At 48.5% G+C, this 22,833-nt stretch overlaps 1 protein-coding gene across 1 annotated transcript; it reads left to right on the top strand.

Moving 5' to 3' along the window:
• The first annotated feature begins 2,134 nt into the window (after positions 1 to 2,134).
• Positions 2,135 to 16,666, top strand: LOC122214071 (adhesion G protein-coupled receptor E2-like). Its single transcript, XM_042928712.1, has 15 exons — positions 2,135 to 2,209; positions 4,165 to 4,215; positions 4,513 to 4,647; positions 8,600 to 8,755; positions 9,327 to 9,503; positions 10,009 to 10,055; positions 10,198 to 10,275; positions 10,381 to 10,558; positions 13,586 to 13,693; positions 13,858 to 14,078; positions 14,270 to 14,449; positions 15,007 to 15,204; positions 15,486 to 15,721; positions 16,014 to 16,080; positions 16,494 to 16,666. The coding sequence occupies exons 1-15, from the start codon at positions 2,173 to 2,175 to the stop codon at positions 16,587 to 16,589; spliced, it is 1,965 nt and encodes a 654-aa protein (XP_042784646.1). The 5' UTR covers positions 2,135 to 2,172; the 3' UTR covers positions 16,590 to 16,666.
• The last annotated feature ends 6,167 nt before the right edge of the window (positions 16,667 to 22,833 follow it).

Raw genomic sequence — 22,833 nt, 5'->3', positions numbered from 1 at the left:
GTCAGTTAAGCGTCCAATTTCGACTCAGGTCACAATCTGGCAATTTGTGGGTTCAAGCCCCATGTTGGGCTCTGTGCTGACAGCTCGAAGCCTGGAGCCTGCTTCAGATTCTGTGTCTCCCTCTCCTCTCTCTGCCCCTCCCTCTCTCCCTCTCCCTCCTCCCTCTCTATCAAAAATAAGTAAACATTTTTAAAAACCTTTTTTAAAGAAAAGAAACATGCAAATTGATTTTACTTTAAGGTGAAAATAAATACAATTTGAATAAAGGAAGTTAGAACTAACGTTTGCTTTAAAAAAAATGTTTAATGACACTGAGAGGTTTTTATTCAACAAAATAAGATCATGAAAGGAAATTATAATACTTAAAAATGGTTAAGACCGAAAAAAAAAAAAAAAAAAAAAAAAACTTTTGTGTGCCTTTTACCACAATAAGAAAATAGGGGAAAGAGGGAAATTATACAGTTTTTACTCCAAGAAATACTTTTCATGTACTCAAAAGTCTTAGATGCATATATATTTATAATAATAGAAAATATTCCCAACATGTGTAGTGAACTTATGGGCGATTCTCTTGGTTTTCGTTGTTTGACATTTTCTTTGTCTTCCAAACGTCCGTGTGTCATTTAATATTTGGGGGAAAGTGAATTTCATCACGGAAAAAAAAGGTGGTATGACTCCTGCCCAGCCGCCCTCTCCCGATGCCCTGAGAGGCGCCCCTCGCGGACCCCTTGCACGTCTGTGCGCGCGTCTCACGGAGACTCCGGCCCGGGGGAGCGCGGCCAGGGGGCCTGCGGCTGGTGCGGCTGGACCCCCGCTCCCTTCTGGGAGCACGTTTGCCGGTTGAGAGTTTCTCCTCGTCGTGTCTTCCCCTCCCGCGCGCCTCATTACCACCCGCTGGACCCCACCCCATCCCACGACCCCGGAGACGGGTGTCCAGCCATCGCCCCCATCTGAGAAGACAGGAGGGCGGTCCCATGGCCCAGACGGGGCCGTGCCTCTTCCCGCCTGCTGTCCCGTCCTGGGGCTGACGCCCACAGCCTGGGCCCGGGGCCTCGGAAGGAAGTCCTCGAGTTCGGGTAGGAGACTCTGCTCTGGGGGAGACCAGCTGCCAGACCCCCACTCAGCACGAGGTCATGAGCCCTTGCAGGCTCTGAAAGTCTCTGGTCCCCCGATGGGAGCGTCCGGGAACCAACGTTCTGCCCCTGCCCTTTGATTCACCTGATCAAGTTGTTGAGGTCGTGGATAGCTGACGGTGTCCAGCCTTGCTCTGTGGGTCCCCGAGCTACTCCGAGGGGCCAGGGTCGTGGCCATCTTTCCTCTCACGTTTAGAGAACAGGAAGAGCTAGGAGGCCAGGAACCCACCTTGCAATAACTCAGCTGTGAGCAACTTCTTGGTGCTTCTCCATTTCACATCTATGACGGACTCTGATTAAAGAGAATTCCCCCAGAGACATCCTGGGGCATCTAGAAAAGGCCTGACATTGGGATTTGGGGGAGTGCCTGATGAGAATTATGAGGTGTACTTAGGCCACTGTGAGTAAAGTGGGTAGAAACCATCAACGCTCAGGGACCTGGCCGTCTGCTTCTATCCTCAGGTGTGAAGGCTGAGTGTCATGTGTCACCCTAGACAGCCCCCAGGCCATGACCGGCTCCACCTCTCAGCATCGAGGGTGGCCTTCCATGCTACTGGCACCCTGAGAGCCCACCCCAGGTCTCCAGCGGTACAAATAACACCACAGGGAAGGGTCTGGACCCTGACTCAGTGCCTCTGTTTATCCCACAAGGTCTACAGAAGGGGATGCAGACCTCCTTCCAGCCCCCATCCTGGAACAGTAGCATCTGAATCTAGGTGGCCCTCAGGCCCAGCCAGAGAGCAGAGACGGCTGTCAGCAGGCTTTCTGGAGCAGCCGGCCCTGCTCAGTCCAGCCTGGGGAGTGCTACCCGGGAGCTGTGTCTGTCCAGCCTTCATTGTCGGGTCAGGCTGGTGACCGGGCTCTCTGCCTGTGGGAACTTACTCCTTTGAAAGTGGAAGGAATAAGCTTACGTTGTTGTGTTCCAGACATCGACGTGTGTGAGCGACCCTGGAGGACGCCCTGTGTACCATACGTTGACTGCCAGGGCGTGGATGGGAGATACTGCGTGTGCGGCCCAGGGCAGGAGCTGATTCCCGAGATGACATTCAGGAATGAGAGTGAAAACATGTGTCAAGGTAAGAAGGGCTTTGCACCTTCTGTCTCCTCATCCTCGAGGTTTGAGGTCACTGACCCCACTCTGTCCAGGCCCCAGAGAGCCGTTCTGGGCACCTATACCTGTGTCCCAGCCTCCCCAAAGCCCCAGACTCAGATCCCTCTGCAGAGTGCCACTTAACTCAATTCTGGAGCATCTCCCTTGCCGCCCAGCATTTCACTTTCAGAAAACCAGAGGGATGGCATCCAACATACTTCACAAGCTCACGGCGTGTTATGTTCCGGAGCAGTATCCACCCTCTTCTTCTTCATCAGTGGCAGCCAAGATGAGACTTTCCCCCTGCTCCCCCGAGATCTACACGGGCTCAGCCACACCAGGACCCCTGTCAGCCCCCCAGCATCATGATGGACCCAGGAGCCCTGCCCATAAATGTGGGAGGGGGGCGATCCCAGGGTGGGCCTACCTTCCCTGACTCACAACCCGGCCTGGAAAAGACGCCTCCTAGCACTCTAACCGGCCTCTTGGCCTCCAGGCTCTAATTGCCCATCCCGGGCTCTGCCCTGAACCTTGTCTGTAATTTTAGTTCACAGGCCAGTGGGCAACTCAGGTGACTGGGATGTGGAGGATGTTGGGAGAAGGTGGGAAGAGCGAAATGGGCCACTCCACACACGCTCTAAGATTCAGGCGAATGAAAGAGGCTGCCGTCTGGGCTGGATGAAAACAGAGGGGATCATTGCCAGAGGCGTGACCTTCTTCCAAAGAGGTCAACCCGAAGCCCCACGTTGACCCAGACACTCAGACAGAAGGTGGAGGCTGAGTCCCACTTGGTAGGGCACACAGGTCTGCCCCCCTGGTGGGAGGCCAAGGGCAGAGAAGACAGAATCATCTGCCATCCCTCACCCATGGGCGCCTGCCCCCTCTCCAGCCACCCAGCCATCACCCACCACTGGCCCTGCTCAGATATCTCACCACTTTCTTTTAGTCTGGAGAATTCCTTCTTGGGGATCAGAAAAGGCAACTTCACAGCCCCAAAGCTGCCTGGCCGGATGTCAGCCCCACCGTCCACTTCAGCCTGGTCCTCACCATCCTGGTGACCCCGCCTCTCCAGCAGGACCTTCATTCTCCTGACCCTTTCCCTCAAGCCTGGCTGGAAGGTCCTGGCTCAAGTGTGGGACTTGTCCCTGTCCATAGAGCTAGAGTCTCAGAGTGAGCGTGGATGGGAGCATGATGTCCTGCGAGGGTCACCAGGATTCTAAAGGTTATGCAGGCAGTGAGATCCACCCTGGGGAAGTCAGGACAAAGGCCATCGCTGGATGCCATGACAGGTCCTGGTCAGGAACGCAGCATTTCCCCTGCACTCAGCTCCCAGGAAGGCCCACCCTGGACTTGTCCAAGTCCTCAAGCTGGGACTCAGGTGGCCGTGATGTCCCTGCTCCATCTGGGAGCCACCCAGGAAAGCTGAGGGCACCAAAGCTGACAGACAGAGAGGGTTTGGGCCACTGCCATCCACACGTGGGGAACAGAGCATCCGGCCACACCATCCTCCCATAGGGTGCCCCATGTGAAATAGAAAAGGCACCCACTCACCAGAGAGGAGAGAGCAGGGCCTTCTCCAAGCAGATTTCTGCCATCGCCAGAGAACAAAGAACCTGCCTATGGGGAAGGCACTGGATTTGAAGATTTTCTACTTCAAGGTTTACTCCCCTCCACTGGGAGAGGTTGGGGTTTCTATGTTGTATCCCTGACGTCAGCTGCCTGTGTGTACTCTGTCCCCTCACCTAGAGCACCCGAGGCTCCGCGAAGGCTGTGGTTGTCCTTGACTGACTCCTGGGGAAGTCCAGGGAGAGGGACAGACAGGCCGTGTTTTGGTTCTGTGTAAGGTACAAGAGCCTCCCTCCAGGGGGCAATGACCAGGCAGACAGGGGTTGAAATGGGACCTTGACTCTCCTCTGTCATCTCTCTGTTTTTCTGCCCCAGGGCTCTTGGTGCTGCTGCTGTTGACACTGGGGCCTGTACAGAAACTGAGTGGTAAGTCTGCCCAGCCAGCCCCATTGGTGACATAAGCTGGGGAGTGCATGCTGGGGTCTGGGTTCTCTCACCGATAAGGAGGTACGGGAAGGGAGCTTATTGCACAAATGAGGCTCACAGATGGTCTTCTGGGTATAAAAGAAGCTGTTTCTTCCTCCCTAAATGTGCAGAGTTTTCTGAGCTCTTCCAATGGCAGCCATCCTTCTCTTTCCTCCCCCGCTCTACTCCTGGACCTCCAGCGGGCAGCTGGCTCCCTCCATTTCTTGAGACTTCTGACTGTGGTCTTGGTCCCCACAGCTTCTGCCCCCACAGACTGTGCTCAGTGGTGCCCTCCAAAGTCCTCATGTGTCAACGCCACAGCCTGTCGCTGCTCTCCAGGGTTCACTTCTTTATCCGGGGACATCTTCACCAACCGCTTGGAGAATTGTGATGGTACAGGGGCCTGGGGGGTGGTGGTGGTGGGCGCATGGAGATGTTGGGGGAAGTGGTAGGGGGAAGATGTTCTCCTCTCTATGCCTCAGTTTGCTTGTCTGTAAATTGGGGATCATCGTTGTATCCACCCCACACGGATGGAGTGAGATTTAAAATCTGCCCGTGTGGAGAACCGATAAAGACGAGTATGGAGCGGACGGTCCAACACAAGCTCTTATCATGGCTACTGCCGTTAATACTATGATCGTGCTCATTGCACAAGGAAAGGGGAGAAAGAATGGAAGCAACGGGAGGAAAGAAACACAGGACTTGAAAGCCCAGGCTCTCCTCCTGGCGTGAGCTCACCGGGAACTCCCGACCCCTCAAGGTCATGGTTTCCCGCCTCACTGTTCACAGCAGACCCATGAGGAAGCAAATCTAGCACCAGTTTTCCTCCCTGCCTCCTTGCACCCCTACCAATCCCTCCCCACCTCTGGCACCCACGCATCTGTTGCCTGTATGACTTCTGTCTTGTTTGTGGGTTTGTTTTTAGATTCCACATACATTGAAATCGTACGGTATTTGTCTTTCTCTGTGCAACTTAACTCACTTAGTGTAATGCCCTCAAGGTCCATCCATGGTGTTGCAAATGGCAGGACTGTCTTCCCTTGTATGGTTAAGTGATACTCCCCCATACACATACAACACTTTTTCATTATCCACTCAGGCATCGATAAAAACTAAGGTTGTTTCCCTACCTTGCCTGTTACAAATAAAGCTGCAACGAACACGAGGATGTCGACTTTCAAGTTAGTGTTTTTGTTTCCTTCAAATAAATACCCAGAAGTAGAACTGCCGGATGATGTGGTACTTCCATTTTTAATGTTTCGAATTTCCCACAGTGGCTGCACCAGTTTGCATTCCCACCCACGGTGCGCAAGGTTCCCTTTTTCCCACATCCTCACCAACACTTGTTATTTCTTATCTTTTTTATAATAGCCATTCCAACAGGTGTGAGATGGTATCTCATCACAGTTTGGCTTTGCACCTCTCTGACGATGAGTGATGTTGGGTACCTTTTCATGTACCTGTTGGCCATTTGGATGTCTTCTTTGGAAAATGTCTTTTCAGATCTGCAGCCCATTTTTTAAGTTGGATTGTTTATTTTTCTTTTTTCTATTGTGTTGAATGAGTTCTGTATTTTGGATGTTAGCCACTTCTCAGCTTTATGATTTGCAAATATTTTCTACTAAACTGTAGGTTGCTTTTTCATTTTTTGATGGTTTCTTTTGCTGTGCAGAAGTTTTTTAGTTTGATATGTTCCCACTAACTTATCTTTGTTTTTTGGAGTCAAATCCAAAAAAATCTGTGCCAAGACCAATTTCAAGAGCTTATTCCCCATGTTTTTTCTATAAATTTTATGGCTTCGTTTTTTTAAATGATAATAATTGGGCTCAAAGAGATTGAATTAGCCAGAGTCACCATTAATAAGGAGGTAGAACCTAGATGAAGATCTAAAACTAAAGTGTTTTAAAAAAAGATAAAAAATAACAAAACTGAAGAGTTTTTATTCTTCAACAATGCAAAATCATAAAAGAAAATTATATTACTTAAATATGGTTAACATGGTAAATTTTATGTTAAGGGCATTCTACCACAATAAAAAAATAATGGGGAAAGGAGGACATGAGCAGCTCTCACACCAAGAAATATTCTTCATCTACTCAAAATCATCTTAGATGCAAATTTATTGATAATAAAGGAAAATATTCCTAATATGTTTGAAAAGCTGAGGGGAAAACTATCTTAAATCTTCCAGTAGTTCATGGGGCGCCTGGGTGGCTCAGTGGGTTAAGCCTCCGACTTCGGCTCAGGTCATGATCTCGCCATCCGTGAGTTCCAGCCCCGCGTCGGGCTCTGTGCTGACAGCTCAGAGCCTGGAGCCTGTTTCAGATTCTGTGTCTCCCTCTCTCTGCCCCTCCCCTGTTCATGCTCTGTCTCTCTCTGTCTCAAAAATAAATAAACGTTAAAAAAAAAAATTTAATAAAAAAAAATTTTTTAGGGGCGCCTGGGTGGCTCAGTCAGTTGAGCATCCGACTTCGGCTCAGGTCATGATCTCACCGTCCGTGAGTTTGAGCCCCGCGTCGGGCTCTGTGCTGACAGCTCAGAGCCTGGAGCCTGTTTCAGATTCTGTGTCTCCCTCTCTCTCTGACCCTCCCCCGTTCATGCTCTGTCTCTCTCTGTCTCAAAAATAAATAAACGTTAAAAAAAAAATTAAAAAAAAAATCTTCCAGTAGCTCATATAGTAGACTTAGTTGATTTTCTTTGTTCTCATTTTTTACATTTTCTTTGTTTTCTAAGTACCCATGTGTCATTTAGTGCTTGAGGAAAATATTTTATCAGAGAAAAAAAAGGTGCTGTTGTGACCATTGCCCGGCCTTTGTGCATTTGCATACGGGTCTCATGAAGATTCATGGCTGGGTGAGCATGACGAGGAGATCCTACCGCTAATGTAACTGGACCCCGGCTCCTTTCTGGAAGCACATCTGTCTGGTTGAGGAGGCCTCATGCCTTCCACACCTTGGATCTCATTCTCAACCGTCCCCCACTTGAGTCCACCCCATCCCACAACCCTAGAGACAGGTGTCCAGCCATCGCCCCCATCTGAGAAGACAGGAGGGCGGTCCCATGGCCCAGACGGGGCCGTGCCTCTTCCCGCCTGCTGTCCCGTCCTGGGGCTGACGCCCACAGCCTGGGCCCGGGGCCTTAGAAGGAAGTCCTCGAGTTCGGGTAGGAGACTCTGCTCTGGGGGAGACCAGCTGCCAGACCCCCACTCAGCACGAGGTCATGAGCCCTTGCAGGCTCTGAAAGTCTCTGGTCCCCCCATGGGAGTGTCTGGGACCCAACGTTCTGCCCCTGCCCTTTGATTCACCTGATCAAGTTGTTGAGGTCGTCGATAGCTGATGGTGTCCAGCCTTGCTCTGTGGGTCCCCGAGCTACTCAAAGAGAACCTGGCTGATGGACAGCTTTCCTGTCATGTTTAAAGAACAGGGAGATGTAGGATGCCCGAAAACATCCCCAGTGACTCGGCTGTGAGACACTTTGTGCAGCTTCTCCATGTCACGTCCCCAGTGTCTCTGACAAGAGGGGACTTCCCTCAGGAGTGGAGATATTGAGACTCCCACCGAGGCATCTTGGGGCATCTTTAAAATGTCTGACTGGGGCACCTGCGTGGCTCAGTCAGTTGAGCATCCAACTCCAGCTCAGGTCATGATCTCATGGTTCATGAGTTTGAGCCCTAACTCAGGCTCTCTGCTGTCAGTACAGGGCCCACTTCGGACCCTCTGTCCCCTTCTCTCTCTGCGTGTCTCTCTCTCTCTCTCTCTCTCTCAAATAAAATAAACATTAAAAAGAAATGCCTGACATTAGGAGCTTGGGGGAGTGGATGATGAGGACTGTGGGTGTCCTTGGGCCACTGTGAATAATGGAAGTGAAAGCTGTCAATGAGCAGAGGCCTGACCACCTGGCTTTATCTTCATGTGCGAATAAGTGTGACCCTGAACAGACTCCAGCCGTGACTCCCTTCACTGACTCATTATGGAGAGTGGCCTTCAATAGCACTGTCGCCCTGACTGCAGCCCACCCCCAGGTTCCCAATCACGCAGACAGACTCAGTGCCTCTGTCCACCCCATGAGGTCTGCAGAAGGGGAGGCAGACCTCCTTCCAGCCCCCATCATGGAACAGAAGCATCTGAATCTAGGTGCCCCTCAGGCCCAGCCAGAGAGCAGAGATGAGCGGAGCCTTCAGCAGCTTTCTGGAGCAACCTGACTCCCACTCAGACCAGCCCCTGAAATGCCACCTGCAAGCTGAGTTCTCTCCCGTTCCGTTGGTAGAGTCTGGCTGGAGGCCAGGGCCTCTGCCCATGGGAACCCACACCTTTGGGAGGTAACCTTTTGTCCTGTTGGCTTTCAGACATCAACGAGTGTGGACCACCCCCCGGAGTGTCCTGTGGAAAATTTGCACACTGCCTTAACACAGAGGGGAGCTACCACTGCACGTGCAGCCCAGGATACGAGCTTGCTTCTGGGGCAAAAACATTCAGGAATGAAAGTGAGAACACATGTCAAGGTAAGAACCACCCCACGCCTTCCATCTCCCCAACCATGCGGTGGGAAGGCATTTGCTCCACTTTCTCTAAGCATCAGAGAGCTGTCCTCGGCACCTACCCGGTCACGCACTCCTCTTTGAACCCCAAGGCTCAGAACCTTCTGCAGAGGGTCACTTCTGAAAGTTCAGAGTATCCCTTGCCCACCCGCCCCCCCCCCCCCCCGCCCCGGCATCTTGTTTTTGTAAAACAAGAGAGAAGGATGGCACTCAAGATATTTAAGGAGCTCACGGCATATTGCTTCCAGCGCAAGATCCCTCCTCTTTACCATCATCAGTGACTGCCAGGATGAGACCTTTCCCCACCAAAGCCCACCTGGGCTCTGCCATACCAGGAAAACTCTCAGACCTCTTGGGCCACATTGGACTCAGGGACCCCACCCCGAAACACTGGAGTGGGAAGATTCGAGAGCTGAGCTTTTCTGAGCCAGTGGTCTCCCTGGCCAACAGTTTTGGCATCCTGATACCCCCTCCTTCTCAGGTGCTCAGTCCCTTGTCTCCTTCCCTGCACAAGGCTTACCCTGACTCTCCCCAGTAATTTCAGTTCACATTCCTGAGAGCAAACCAGATGACCAGAAGCCAGAAGAATGCTGTGTGGAGTCTAAGCAGAATTACACAGATCCACCCCCATACACACATAGAAAATTACATGATCAGAAGGGGCTCCCGTCGAGACAAGATAGCAACAGACGGCATCATTGGGGACCAGCAGGTGAGCAGCTGCCCTGAGGGAATTAAAACAAAGGCCGTCAATGGGAGCCAGATCCAACAGGATCCTTGTTGGGTAATGCACCATTTTCCCTGCACTTGGTTCCCTAGAAGACCCACACTGGCCTTTGTCCAAATGCTCAGGCTGGGACACAGATGCCCACGATGTCTCACCCTGGCTGAAAGCTGCCCGGGGAAGCCGAGGGCACCCAGCCAGGGCTGGGAGACAGGGAGGACCCAGGCCAATTCCATCCATATCTGGCCAGCAGAGCATCTAGGCCACCACATTCACCCATAGCACACCTCTGTGTGAATAAGAAAAGGCACTCACTCACCAGGGAGGAGACAGTAGGGCCTTCCCGATGCTTCTATGCCCAAACCAGGCTCCCTGAATAACCAAATGACCGCCTGGGAAAGTACCTGGCCTGACCTGACCCCAGACCCCTACCCCCGAACACGTACAAAGATAGATGCTGTCACACCTCATGAAGCACTCTTGTCTCTTGCAGGCAACTTTTTCCCCAGCTGGACCCCACCCCGTGGAATCAAGAGCCGGGTGAGTTGGCCCCAGCAGGGACCAGGAGACAGGAAATCCTTCCTTGAAGCACGGGCTGCCCGCCCTCCCTGGCCACCATTTTCCCCAAGCTTCCCCACTCGCACGTGAGGCTCTCTGACCTCCTCATTTGCCCTCTTCCCAGAGACTCTCCCGCTTCTTTGAAAAAGTCGAAGATCTGGCCAGAAAGTTCATACCGGCCTTTGCCCAGGACAGCATCCAGGTAAATAGACTTTATTCTCCAGGATCTTTATTCTGAGGCTCAATGGACAGCCTCTTCATGCAGTCTGGCCCACGGCTCACGACTTCTGGGTCTGCTTTCCCCCAGGGCCTCATAGAGGGGGTGGATGAGTTGTTGCAGACCCCGGAAGACCTGGAGGCACTGCCCCGCTCAGAGCAGCACCGTGTGGCCACGAACCTGCTCGCTGGCCTGGAGGACGTCCTGAGAAACATAAGCCAGGCCCTGCCCAATGGGACATTGACCTTCAGTGCATCTGCAGGCACAGGCAAGTACTGGGGTCTGCCCCGGGCTCCTGCCCTGCCCTTCCCCACCTCGTTTATCCCCCAGCCTCACTGGAGCCAGTGACCACGCTTGTATCTCAGTGTTACACTCCCTAAACCAATTAAAAGTGGTTAAAAAGAAATGAATATATTATGCTAAGTCAGAGATGGCCAAATACCATGTGGTCTCACTTATATGTGGAATTCTAAAAAAAAAAAAAAAAGGGGGGGGGGCCACAAGCTTATAGACACAGATTAGTGAGTGTCAGAGGTAGGGGTGAGGTGTGTGGGGGTGGGGCAGTGGGCTGAATGGGTGAAGGGGGTCAAAAGATATAAAATAACTAAGTCATGGGATGTAATGTACAGCACGAGGATAACACTATATTACATGTTTCCAAGTTGCTACAAGACTAAACCTTGAAAGTTCTTATCACAGGAAAAAAAATGTAACTCTATGTGGGGACAAGTGTTTACTACACTCACTGTGGTGATCATTTTGCAACACATACAAATAACAAATCATCACCATGTACACCTGAAACTAATATCATGTTCTATGTTCGTTATACTTCAATTAAAAAAAGAAATGAATAAAGCCATAAATAATATACATCTTAATAGAAACTAAATTATGAGCAGTTGAGTTAATGGTAATGAAGAACATAAAATACAATAGAAATGGCTTCCCAAGAAAACAATTTACTTAATTTGGAATCATATGCAGTTAATGTTCTCTCACGGTTAAGTATTTTATTTGTTTCATTTGAGGTAGAATTCACGTAACATAAAATCCACCATTTTATTTTTTTTTTAATTTTTTTTTTAACGTTTATTTATTTTTGAGAGAGAGAGACAGAGCATGAACGGGGAGGGTCAGAGGGAGAGGGAGACACAGAATCTGAAACAGTCTCCAGGCTCTGAGCTGTCAGCACAGAGCCCAACGCGGGGCTCGAACTCACGGACCGTGAAATCATGACCTGAGCCGAAGTCAGACACTTAACCGACTGAGCCACCCAGGCGCCCCAAAATCCACCATTTTAAACAAAGTATACAATTCAGTGGCATTTAGTACATTCACGGAGTTGTGATCATTGCCTCTATTTCTAAACGGTTTTCATCGCCCTCGAAGTAAATACTGTACATCACCCCTCCCCCAGAAGTCACTCCCTATTCCTCCGCTCCCCCAGCCCCTGGCCACCACTAGTCTGTTTTCTGTCTCTATGGATGGGCCTATTCTGGACTTCTCATACCTAGAGAGTCATACACTATGTGGTTTCTTTCACCTAGCAGGATGTTTTCAAGGTTCATCCACGTTGTAGCATCTCTCAGTGTTTCATTCCCTTTTGCGGCTGAGTCACATTTAATTGTAGATGGATACAGCACTTCTTGTGTCCCCGTTCATCCACTGATGCACATTTAGGGTGTTGCCACCCTCTGACTCTTCACATGGTGCTACTGAGAATATCGGTTCACACATTTTTGTTTGAATAACTGTTCTCGGTTCTTTGGGGTACTTACTTAGGACTGGAATTTCTGAGTTATACAGCGATTCTATGGTCAACTTTTTGAGAACCACCAAACTATTTTCCAAAGAGGCTATTTTTCCATCTCGTATTCTCACCGGCAATGGACCCCAATTTCTACCCCCTCAGCAACACTTGGCACTTTCACTTTGTTGTTGTTGTTGTTTTTTTAAGTGTATTTATTTATTTATTTTGAAAGAGAGAGCACAAGCCAGGGAGGGGCACAGAGAGGTAGAGAGAGAGGATCCCAAGCAGGCTCTAAGCTGTCAGCACGGAACCTGATGTGGGGCTCGAACCCACGAACCATGAGATCATGACTTGAGTCGAAGTTGGACACTCAACCAACTAAGCCACCCTGGCGCCCCTGTTTTATTTTTATTAGAGTCTTTTCAGTATGTGTCTGGTGATATCTCATTGTGGTTTTGATTTACGTTTCCCTGATGACTAGTGATGGCTCACATCTTTTTGTGTAATTATTGAACATGTGTGTATCTTTTTTGGAGAAATGTCTATGCAAGTCCCTTTGCCCTTTATTTCATTGTTTGGCTTTTGGTTGTTGACCTGGAAGAATTCTTTATATGTTTTAATAGTACACTCTGTGAGACATGTGACTTGCTAATTTTTTTCTCCCATTCCATAGATTATTTTTTTTTACTTTTTATTTTTTTATTTTTTTCAATATATGAAGTTTATTGTCAAATTGGTTTCCATACGACACCCAGTGCTCATCCCAAAAGGTGACCTCCTCAATACCCATCACCCACCCTCCCCTCCCTCCCACCCCCCATCAACCCTCAGTTTGTTCTCAGTTTTTAACAGTCTCTTATGCTTTGGCTCTCTCCCACTCTAACCTCCTTTTTTTTTTTTTCCTTCCCCTCCCCCATGGGTTTCTGTTAAGTTTCTCAGGATCCATATAAGAGTGAATATTTTTTTTGCTTTAATGAACAGGTGCTTCTGTTTTGAAATTCATTTTCTCTTTTTTTCTTTAGTTGCATGTGCATTTGGTGCTATATCTAAGAATCCATTGTCAAATCCAAGGCTGTGAAGATTTACATCTGTGTTTTCTTCCAACTGTTGTACTTTTAGCCCTTAAGTTTAGGATTGTTTGTTTGTTTCTTTGTCTGTTTGAGAGAGAAAGAGAGAGATGGGGAGGGGCAGACTGAGAGACAGAGAGAGAGAGAGAGAGAGAGAGAGAGAGAGAGAGAATCCAAACGGGCTCCAAGCTTAGCATGGAGCCCAACACAGGCTTTGATCCCACACCCTTGGGGTCATTACCTGAGCTGAAATCAAAAGTCAGATGCTCAACCAACTGAGCCACCAAGGCATGCCTTAAATTTGGCATGCCACTTTGAGTTAATTTTTGTGTGTTGTATGAAGTAGAGTTCCTGTTCTTCTTTCGTGTGTGGATAGCCAGATGTATGTAAACACACATATAAAGGATAGTATTATTGTAACCACTACAGCCACAAATACTATCCTAACTCCCTTAATAACTCTGACATCTCATAGACCTGTCCCTGAAGGTGCAAGAACAAGGAGACAGAAATGTCACCTTGAGTCTGAACCAGGCAAAGATGCTGCTGAGCTTGGATGAGGTGCATGGATCTAGTGACTCAGGTAACGGCCGAGATGGGAGGTCACAAGACGCCCAAGGACGTGACAAACGGGGACCTGAAGCTTACGGGGTGGTAGGGGGCAGAGTGGGGCCACAAAGGGTCCATCTGAGGAAGAAGGGGCCCTGGTGGGCACCCCGAGGTATCCACATTGGCCTTGTCCTGCAGGTCCTTCTGTGGTGGGCCTCGTCTCCACTCCAGGGTTGGGCAAGTTACTGGCCAAGGCGCCCCTGGTCCTGGACCCTAAGCAGCAGGCACTTCTGCGTGAACGCAAGGAATGGCTGGGAGAGGTCTCCCCTGTCCTGCTCTCAGATGTCGTCTCTGCCTTTGTGAGCAACAAGGACACCCAGAACCTCAGCTCCCCCGTCACCTTCATCTTCGCCCACCACGTGAGTCCTGGTGGAATGGGGCTGTGGCCGGGCAAGGAACTGGTCTGGGTCCGGGGCTCAGCCTCACTGTCGAGATCACCCTTTGTGTCCTGGGGGCCTCCTCCGTGGGCGCCTCCTTCCCCCAGGAAAGCCCTTTGCAAACCAGCTTTGGATAAGAGTCTCCAGCTCCCACCGACGCTCTCTTCCTACAGTCAGTGACGCCCGGGCCAACGCAGAAGGCGTTCTGTGTCTTCTGGGAGCACAGTCAGGATGGAGGCGGTCATTGGTCCACCACGGGCTGCGAGATGCTGGACACCAGAGACACCAGCACCACCTGCCAGTGCTCCCACCTCAGCAGCTTTGCCGTCCTCATGGCCCACAGCCACGTGCAGGTGAGATCCCTGAGAGAGGCTGCTTTCCACGTCTATCGCTCTCGAACATGTTTCCCCACATGTAGGAGCTTAAAGAAACATAAATTTATGTCTCATGGTTTCTGTGGGACGAGAATCGGGCGTAGCGTAGCTGAGTTGCCTGCTCTGGGTCTTACAAGGTTGAGACCATTGAGTCAGCCAAAGCTGCATTCTTGTCGGAGGCCTGGGGTCCTCCTGTGAGCTCCCTGGTTGCTGGCAGAATTCCGTTCCTTGCAGTTGTAGGACTGGGGTTCCACTTTCTTTCCAGCTGCGAGCAGGGGACCCTGCTCAGCTCCTAGGGGCTACCTGCATTCCTTCTCTCTAGGCCCCACACAGTGTATCAGCATTTCTGTCCAGAGGCCAGCAGGAGAAGCTCCCTCACCTCAAACGCCCTCAAACTTTGAATCCTTTTCTCTAGGAAGAGCCTAGAGCTTTGAGAGCTCACTGATTAGACCAGGCCTACCCAGGGTGATGAAATTCCTCTTAAAGTCAACTGATATAGGACCTGTGACTGTGATGTCCTTTTTGCTGGGTCGCAGAAGGAGGATCCCGTGCTGGTTGTCATCACCTACGTGGGGCTGGGCCTCTCTCTGCTGTGCCTCCTCCTGGCAGCCCTCACCTTCCTCCTGTGCAAAGCCATCCAGAACACCAGCACCTCGCTCCACCTGCAGCTCTCCATCTGCCTCTTCCTGGCCCACCTGCTCTTCCTCACGGCCATCGACCAGACCAAGATCAAGGTACTGACACTGTCACAGAGGACCCCCTGCCCTGAGCCACGGGATGCTCAGTTCGTGGAGCCCTGCTGCACTGATACCTTAACACAATATCGTTGGGTGACAGGGAGGCTGGAGGGGTAAATCGCCTATTTCATGTTGACTGATGAAACAGAAGACAATCCTCTCTCAACAACTCGACCCTATATATATATGAGTTCTCCCCGCTGGAAGGTATGGGAGGGGTCCTGGGGCCACCCTCCTCCCTGACAGTCCCTCCTGGTGACTCCTTCCTCCTCCCCCAGCTGCTGTGCGCCATCATCGCGGGGGCCTTACACTATCTCTACCTGGCCTCCTTCACCTGGATGCTGTTGGAGGGTCTACACCTCTTCCTCACGGCACGCAACCTGACGGTGGTCAACTACTCCAGTATGAGCAGGTTCATGAAGAGACTCATGCTCCCTGTGGGCTATGGAGTCCCGGCTCTAATCGTGGCCATTTCTGCTGCCTCCAGACCTTCCCTTTATGGAACACCCACCAGGTAAGTGCAAATTCCCACTGCCCCTATCTTCTCCAGCACAACTGTGGCCATCATAGAACCAATAGCGATTTAATTTCCCCCGAACATGATAGGCAGAGGAAAGGTCAGTGCCCACTCCGAAGACATCTCTCTGATGGAATTTTGTGTTCATTGAACTGTTTTTAAGTCCTTAAGATTTAATTATTTTAAATGTTCATTATGAAGTATTTAATCATTATATATTATACATTCTAGTGATTCTTTATCCACAAAGGCCAATGTTCTCTTGACTCACTTCTCATCTCTCTCTTAGATGCTGGCTCCACACAGACAAAGGATTTGTATGGACCTTCCTGGGCCCCGTCTGCACCATCTTCTCCGTGAGTAACACATGACATCAGAGCATCCTGCCTGCCAAAGTGACGGTCATTCAAAGACCAGGTGTACCAGGAGGGTTACAGGCAGTGGGAGCAATCATTCCAGTTGGCCCAGGACTGATGAGAGACCCCCCACCCCGGGATGCAGGAATTTCCATTGCAACAACAGGACTAACATGTTTCCTGAGACCTGGGACTTTCAGTGCTAAAATTTGGAGTTTCCATGCGAACTGCATCGAAGTGCTCGCCAAAGTTACAGGACAAACACATGCCTGAGTTACAGGGTGGTTGGTCTAGTCTTCTAGGACTTCTACAAAAGGCAAAAGCTTCTTACCTGCCGGGTTAGGTGTTGGATGAGCTAGGAGGATGCTTACCAGATGTGGAGTGAATTTAATACACCTGTGGGCTTTCTGCAGATTAATCTGGCCTTCTTTCTGATGACCTTCTGGATTGTGAAAAACAAGCTCTCCTCCCTCAACAGAGACGTGTCCACCCTCCAGAACACCAGGTGAGGAGGAGTCAGAGGAATGTCCCCCATCCAGAGCATTATCCTCAGAGCTCCAAGGATCTGATGTCCAGAGAGAATGGACTTTGCCCGGATACACAGGGATTGCTTCCATGCCTTACATAGCAGGTCCTGAGAACATTTCTATCCTGACAACACACTCAAAACATCACATAACAGTTCCCAGAACCCAGCGCACCCTTTCATGGTCATGCCTTCATGCGTTTTAGGCCCCCTGCCTTCCCCTTCTCTTGCCCCACGTGAACGCAGGTTCATCAACCACATGTCACATCACCTAGGAGTTTGGGGATGCCCTTTCCTTTCCTCAACTTTGCACAGAATCAGTGGCCTCTATTCTGGGCAAAGCACATTCTGGGTCAGGTCATGGAGAAGGTGGGGACAGGAACAGCCCTGGATGGGATCTGGGCAGAAGTACCTCACTTTGCAAATGTTACAAGTCATCATTTGTTTTTGTCTTGCCACCAGACTCTAAGGGCTGTGGAAACAGAAGTCTTGTCTTGGTTGTTCTGAATGCCCAAGCCCCAGCCTAGGGCCAGGGGCACAGAATGTTCTCGACAATGTCAGCTGAACAAAATGAGGGGTCTTCCTGAAACATCGTGACCTTTTTGAAACTCACATTCTGGAGTGTCACTACCATCCCTAGTCCTAGTCAAACTGCCATCCCTGACCCAAACACCATTTCTTTTTATGGAATCATTGACGATAAAGATCCAAGTTGATCGCTACTCAGTAGGAAGCATCCGTGGAGTGGACTTGAAAACAGGTGGGGAGGGGAGGGGGCTGTTGCTCCCGGTGCACCACGAGCCTCCTCTCTCCTCCTACCCAGGATGCTGACATTCAAAGCGATGGCTCAGCTCCTCATCCTGGGCTGCACGTGGTGTCTGGGCGTCCTGCAGGTGGGGCCAGCTGCCCGCGTCATGGCTTACCTCTTCACCATCATCAACAGCCTGCAGGGAGCGTTCATCTTCCTGGTGTACTGCCTCCTCAGCCAGCAGGTACCACGGTCCGGCCCCCATCCGGGACTCTTCCTGTCCCCGCCCCGCCCAGTGAGCTGACCCAGAGCGTGCTTCGCCCCTGCAGGTCCGGGAGCAGTACGGGAAATGGTTCAGAGGGGTCAGGAAAGCCAAAGCCGAGCCTGAGAATTACACGCTCTCAAGCGGGACCGTGTCTGATGCCTCCAAGCACAGTGCGGTAAGATTATGCAGTGTTCCCAGAGCACTTCCCTGGCCGATCCACTTGGGCGTCTCCTGCCTGCCTCACTGGACAACCTGGGCAGATAGCAGGGGATGCCCTAGGAAGGCTCATGCCTGGACTACCTTGAAGGCACTTCCCTGTCTTGAAACGAGCTCTTCACTATACTTTCACTCGCTGAGCTTCTGTGCCCTCTTGCACATGACTGTCCTCTTTGCATGATATGGTGCAACCACTTTTTAACTATACTTAAAATCAACAAGATAGAAAACACTCAGAAGCAGAGAAAGATGCTGTGGTCAGCTAAGTAATTGGGAAGTAATAATCTGGAGCAGAGATGCCCCAGCTGTACAGGGTCACTGCATATCCTGTATCCCAAATCATTCCATGCTGTCCCTGTATATAATGAACAATAAACACCTGGTATGTATATAGTCATAAAAGTGAAATAAGGATTAAGTTGCATTGAAACCTCCCATAAAAGTCTGCAATCATTCCTAGTATTTCCAAAGATACAGATACTGTAAAACCTCATTAGAGAATCACAGAGGGCAAGGGGAGAGATTCTGGCAATGTGAATTGTCCCAAGCATTTGTACGTTCGGGTCCACAAAACTTTTATCTTCTTAGACTTCTTTTGACAATATTTTATAGTTTTCTATACACAAACCTTGCACTTTCTAACACAGAATCGTTTTTACACCTTCTTTTTTAGGAGAATTATAATGAACAGCTAACCCTGGTGAACTTGTCTCTTAGAAAGTGAAGAAAACACTGAACTGTCCTCTTTGGGGCAAAGAGTATTAAAAATAACTCTCCTTGGCACCACTGTGGGAGAAAAGTATGCGGGAAACGTTTGTCATTCAGCTGCTGGCAAATTTGGGTTTTCTGGTACATACAAGCATTCTCATCATCTCCTTCCCAGTATAATCAGGAGCTCTAACCCAATACCCCAGTAGAAACCTCTTTTTCCAAAAAGATTCTTCCTCAGGTTGATGATACATAACAAGGAAAACCAGCCTCAAAGGACTTCCCTAAAATAACACAGGAGAGGAAAGTAATATTCAAATACCTGCCTGTAGAGTAAAACAACTAATGCCAGTTGCCCAAGACTTTCCTGATTTTAGAGCTGACAGTATTTCTCCCCAGGAAACATTTTGGTTACAGGCAAAGTAGACCAGTTGGTCTCCGTTCATACATACATGCCTCAACTTACTCACTCTCCATTCCTGAAGCCCTACTGATTAATTCCTTCCAAAAATGTGCGCTGGATCAAGGAGATCCAGTTCCCGAGTTCACAGAGTTTAAATGTGGGGAAAAAAAAGTTTCATCCGATGGAGTAAAATCAGAACTATGAGACTCAAGTCTCTGCATCTTTACATTTTATAAGCTGAGCTGTGGGGAAAGGTGTATATTGCTACAGCACATTTATACGTAACATAATATTTCATCCTTACCATGCATCTAGGCAAGATCTAAACCCAGAGTGGTTCCCCCTCCAAGACATTCCCTGGAGGCTCCCACTGACCAATTTTGTAACAATTTGAACATAAATGACTGTACATGAGTATAATATTTTAGATAAACATATTCGTGAGTCCATAGTGATACTTAGAGGCTCAGTTAATAGATGCAGAAAATACGATAGAATTAGAAGAGCATGATTCTTTCAATATCCCATAAATAGTCACTAAAAGCATTGAGTGAAAGGGTGTTGGAGAACAGGCTGGGACCAGAGCACCAAAGAATCACCTCTTGGATCACCGATTAATTACAAGGGCCAAAGTGCACATTTGCAACGTGGAGATCTGACAGCCACCATCTGAATTAATGCCCATACTTAATATCATCGATGGTGGGCAAACTGACATTAGGAATATCAGGAGATACATACATCCCATTGTTGAAGTTACAACATCCCATTTTTAGTACATAAAAAATTGAAATCTAACCCAGCCTTTAGAGAGAGGGTAACCAAACTATAGCATGCAGGCCAAATCCAGGGAACTGCCTGTTTTTGTTAATAAAGTTTTATTGGAACATTGACGTATTGTCTATGGCTGCTTTCAGGCTACAATGTCAGAGTTGAGAAATCAGTATCATTTTTAAAAGTGGCTAGAAGCTGCTGTAAATTAAAAGAGACAAAAGTGACATCACAAATTCGGCATCAATCTTAGGGAGACTCTGGTTCAGATATACAGCTCTAGATGACATTTTGGAGACAATGAGGATAATTTGAATATGTATCAGACATTAAAAGTTATTATGATATTGTTCATTTTCTTGGGCATAATAATAGTATTGTGGTTATGCAGAGAATATTCCTTGAGTTCCGAAATATTTGTTGAAGAATGAAGTGTCATAATGTCTGCCACTGACTATCACATGTTTTAACAAAATGTATCCATGTGTGGAAATGAATTGAGAAAGATCTTTCAGTGTGGCACTATGTTAACAATTGTTGACTCTAGATGAGGAGTATGTGAGCGTTCATTCATTGTATCATTCTTCCAAATTCTAAATTTAAAAATGGTCAAAGCTGTCAGAAAAAATAATAAAAAGGTGTCAGAAAAGTAAATACATATACTAGTTATTAATTCATTAAAAATTATATACCATCATAGATTTCTAGACGTCCAATAAAAATGTCTTTTCCTCCACACAAAACTAATTCTGTGAATGGATCTTTTCTAAAACTATGCACAGCTTATGGTGATGGGTTTGAAATCAAAAATTTTAAATAAAACAAAATCATTAAAATATTATGAGAAAATAGGGGGGATCTCCACTTCTGCCTACAAAATAAAAAACGGAAACGAGTATTGTTTTCAACATAACAATAGGAAAAATCCACATAAACTACAAAATCATTCGGTTTCTCAAACTCTCTTACCTATAACAGAAGGTAGGTAAGGACAACAAAGTGGCCTAAAGTCTAAGGAAAGACAGGATTATCCACACATAGGCAGACCTATGGGAAGCACAAAAGGAAGAGATCCGCGTGCCATAGAAATGCTTAAAAAAGAACCTACATTTCTGAATGAGTTGCTCAGGGCCAAGTATGGGCAGTCATGAGAGTGTAGAAACTCTGAAGGAGTGGCAAAAATATGTGCAAAGAACTTGTAAAATTCAATAATAAAAAGGTTAATGAAATATTAGAAAAAGAAATTGATAGGTAATTAACAGAAAAAGGAAAGCAAATTGCTAACAAACGCATAGTTAATCGGGGAGGAGCCAAGATGGTGGAACAGCCTGGAAGCTTTTTGTGTGTCTCACGTCCATGAAGTACAGCCAGACCCACACTAAACCATCCTACACACCTAGAAAACCGATTGGAAGATTAACACAACAATCTGCACAACCTGAACCACCGAATTCAGCAGGTACACGGCACGGAGAGCTGAACTTGGGGAGCAAGAAGCCCCGAAGGTAGAGAACCCCTTTTGCAGGCGGAGAGAGGACGGAGACTGGGGACGGAGGGAGCATACGGGAAAAGCACCGCTCCTCAAAAGCAGCTGGAGAGAAAGTGGAAAATTGGAAACAGCCACAGGGACGAAACTACAAAGGGAGAAAGGAGAAAGGAGAGGGTTTAAATTCCATTCAGACTGTAAACAAGGGGAGCGCAAAGGCTGCAACTCCGCAGCTCCCTACCTGGCGGTGCTCTGGTGGGAAGGGTGAATCCCCAGGAACAGAGTGGGGTCCGGGAGGTCCTCGGGCCACACGGGGAAAAGCGGTTCCACTGCCGGAAGGACATTCGGTAGAGACTGTTGACGCCACCTGGTCCCAGCAGACCCCGGAAGGCGGCCACATTCGCTGGTGCTGGGACGAGGTCGTTGAGGGTGAAGCCTGGTGCCAGATGTGTATTGTGATTTTCCACGGTCCCTGAAACGCTGAGGCTACACTGTCTCGCGATCTTTTTGGGGGGCGGGCTGACACCTGGCTGTAGTCTCGGGGCACCGGCACCAGCAGGGTCCGGCAAGCGTTCCTGGGTGCAGCCGCCATTCGGCCATTGCTCATTCGGGCACTGCTCAGTGAGACCCTCCCCAAGAGGGGCGGAGCGGATCAAAGCCGCAGTCCTTAGGAAGTAAGGGGCCGGGGAAAACAGCCGCATCTGAGACAAAACTTGGGAGAGAGGTACTGCCTGGGGCCTGGTCACGGAGAGTGGAAAAGCGGGGAGTGGACGAGAGCTGAAAACGGAGAACCGGTGCGCGATTGCCGATCCGGGAGAACAGCCTGGGTGGCTGGGTGGCGCCATTTTTCACCGCTCCTGCGCATGCGCCTGCGCACCGACAAGCCCTGCAACAATCCACCCCAGGAGGCTAGCAGCGCCATCTAGTGGTGAGCGGAGCCATTACAACGAGCCCTGCCCAACTGGGCCAACTTCGCTCTTCAAGAACACAAACCTCACCGCCGGCTTCATTTCTGGACTATAAAGAGCTACATGGACTGATTCTAGGGGAAAACGAAGCAATTTCAGTCCTACTTCAATCTGTTAGGTTCATCTATTCAATTTTTTCTCTCTCTCTTTTTTTTTTTCCTTTTTCTCTTTTACAATTCTTTTCTTTTTCTTGAATACAGAAAGAGAAACAACTATTTTTATTTTCAATTTTTCTTAAAAATATCTGTCTTTAATTTTTATTACTATATTTTTTACTTTGGTGTAAATTTTTTCAACTTCTACTTTACTCCCATCATTTTATTTTAGTCTACTTCAGTGTACTCGCCTTTTCAAATTTTCAAACAATTGCCTTTTTTTCTTTCTTCTTTTTTTCTCTTTTTCATTTCTATTCTTTTTCTTGAATGCAGAAAGAGAAAAACTTCATTTTTATTTTCAGTTTCTCTTAAAAATATTTTCATTTAATTTTTATTACTATATTTTTTGCTTTTGTGTAAATTTTTTCAAATTCTATCTCACTCCCATCATTTTATTTTAGTATACTACAGAGTATTCACTTTTTCAAATTTTCAAACGATTTCTTTTTTTTTCTTCTTTTTTCTTTTTTTATCTTTTTTCTCTTTCATTTCTTTTCTTTTTTTTTA

The sequence above is a fragment of the Panthera leo genome, chromosome A2, assembly GCF_018350215.1.
Source record: "Panthera leo isolate Ple1 chromosome A2, P.leo_Ple1_pat1.1, whole genome shotgun sequence".
NCBI lineage: Eukaryota > Metazoa > Chordata > Mammalia > Carnivora > Felidae > Panthera > Panthera leo.
Note: the sequence above shows the minus strand (reverse complement) of the source record. Positions and strands in the feature narration are given on the sequence as shown.

Coding starts and splice junctions, on each gene's coding strand:
- LOC122214071 (XM_042928712.1), top strand. CDS start 2,173: ATGACATTCAGGAATGAGAGTGAAAACATGTGTCAAG. Junction 10,276..10,380: donor TTGCCCAGGACAGCATCCAG/GTAAATAGACTT, acceptor GCTTTCCCCCAG/GGCCTCATAGAGGGGGTGGA. Junction 10,559..13,585: donor CAGTGCATCTGCAGGCACAG/GCAAGTACTGGG, acceptor GACATCTCATAG/ACCTGTCCCTGAAGGTGCAA.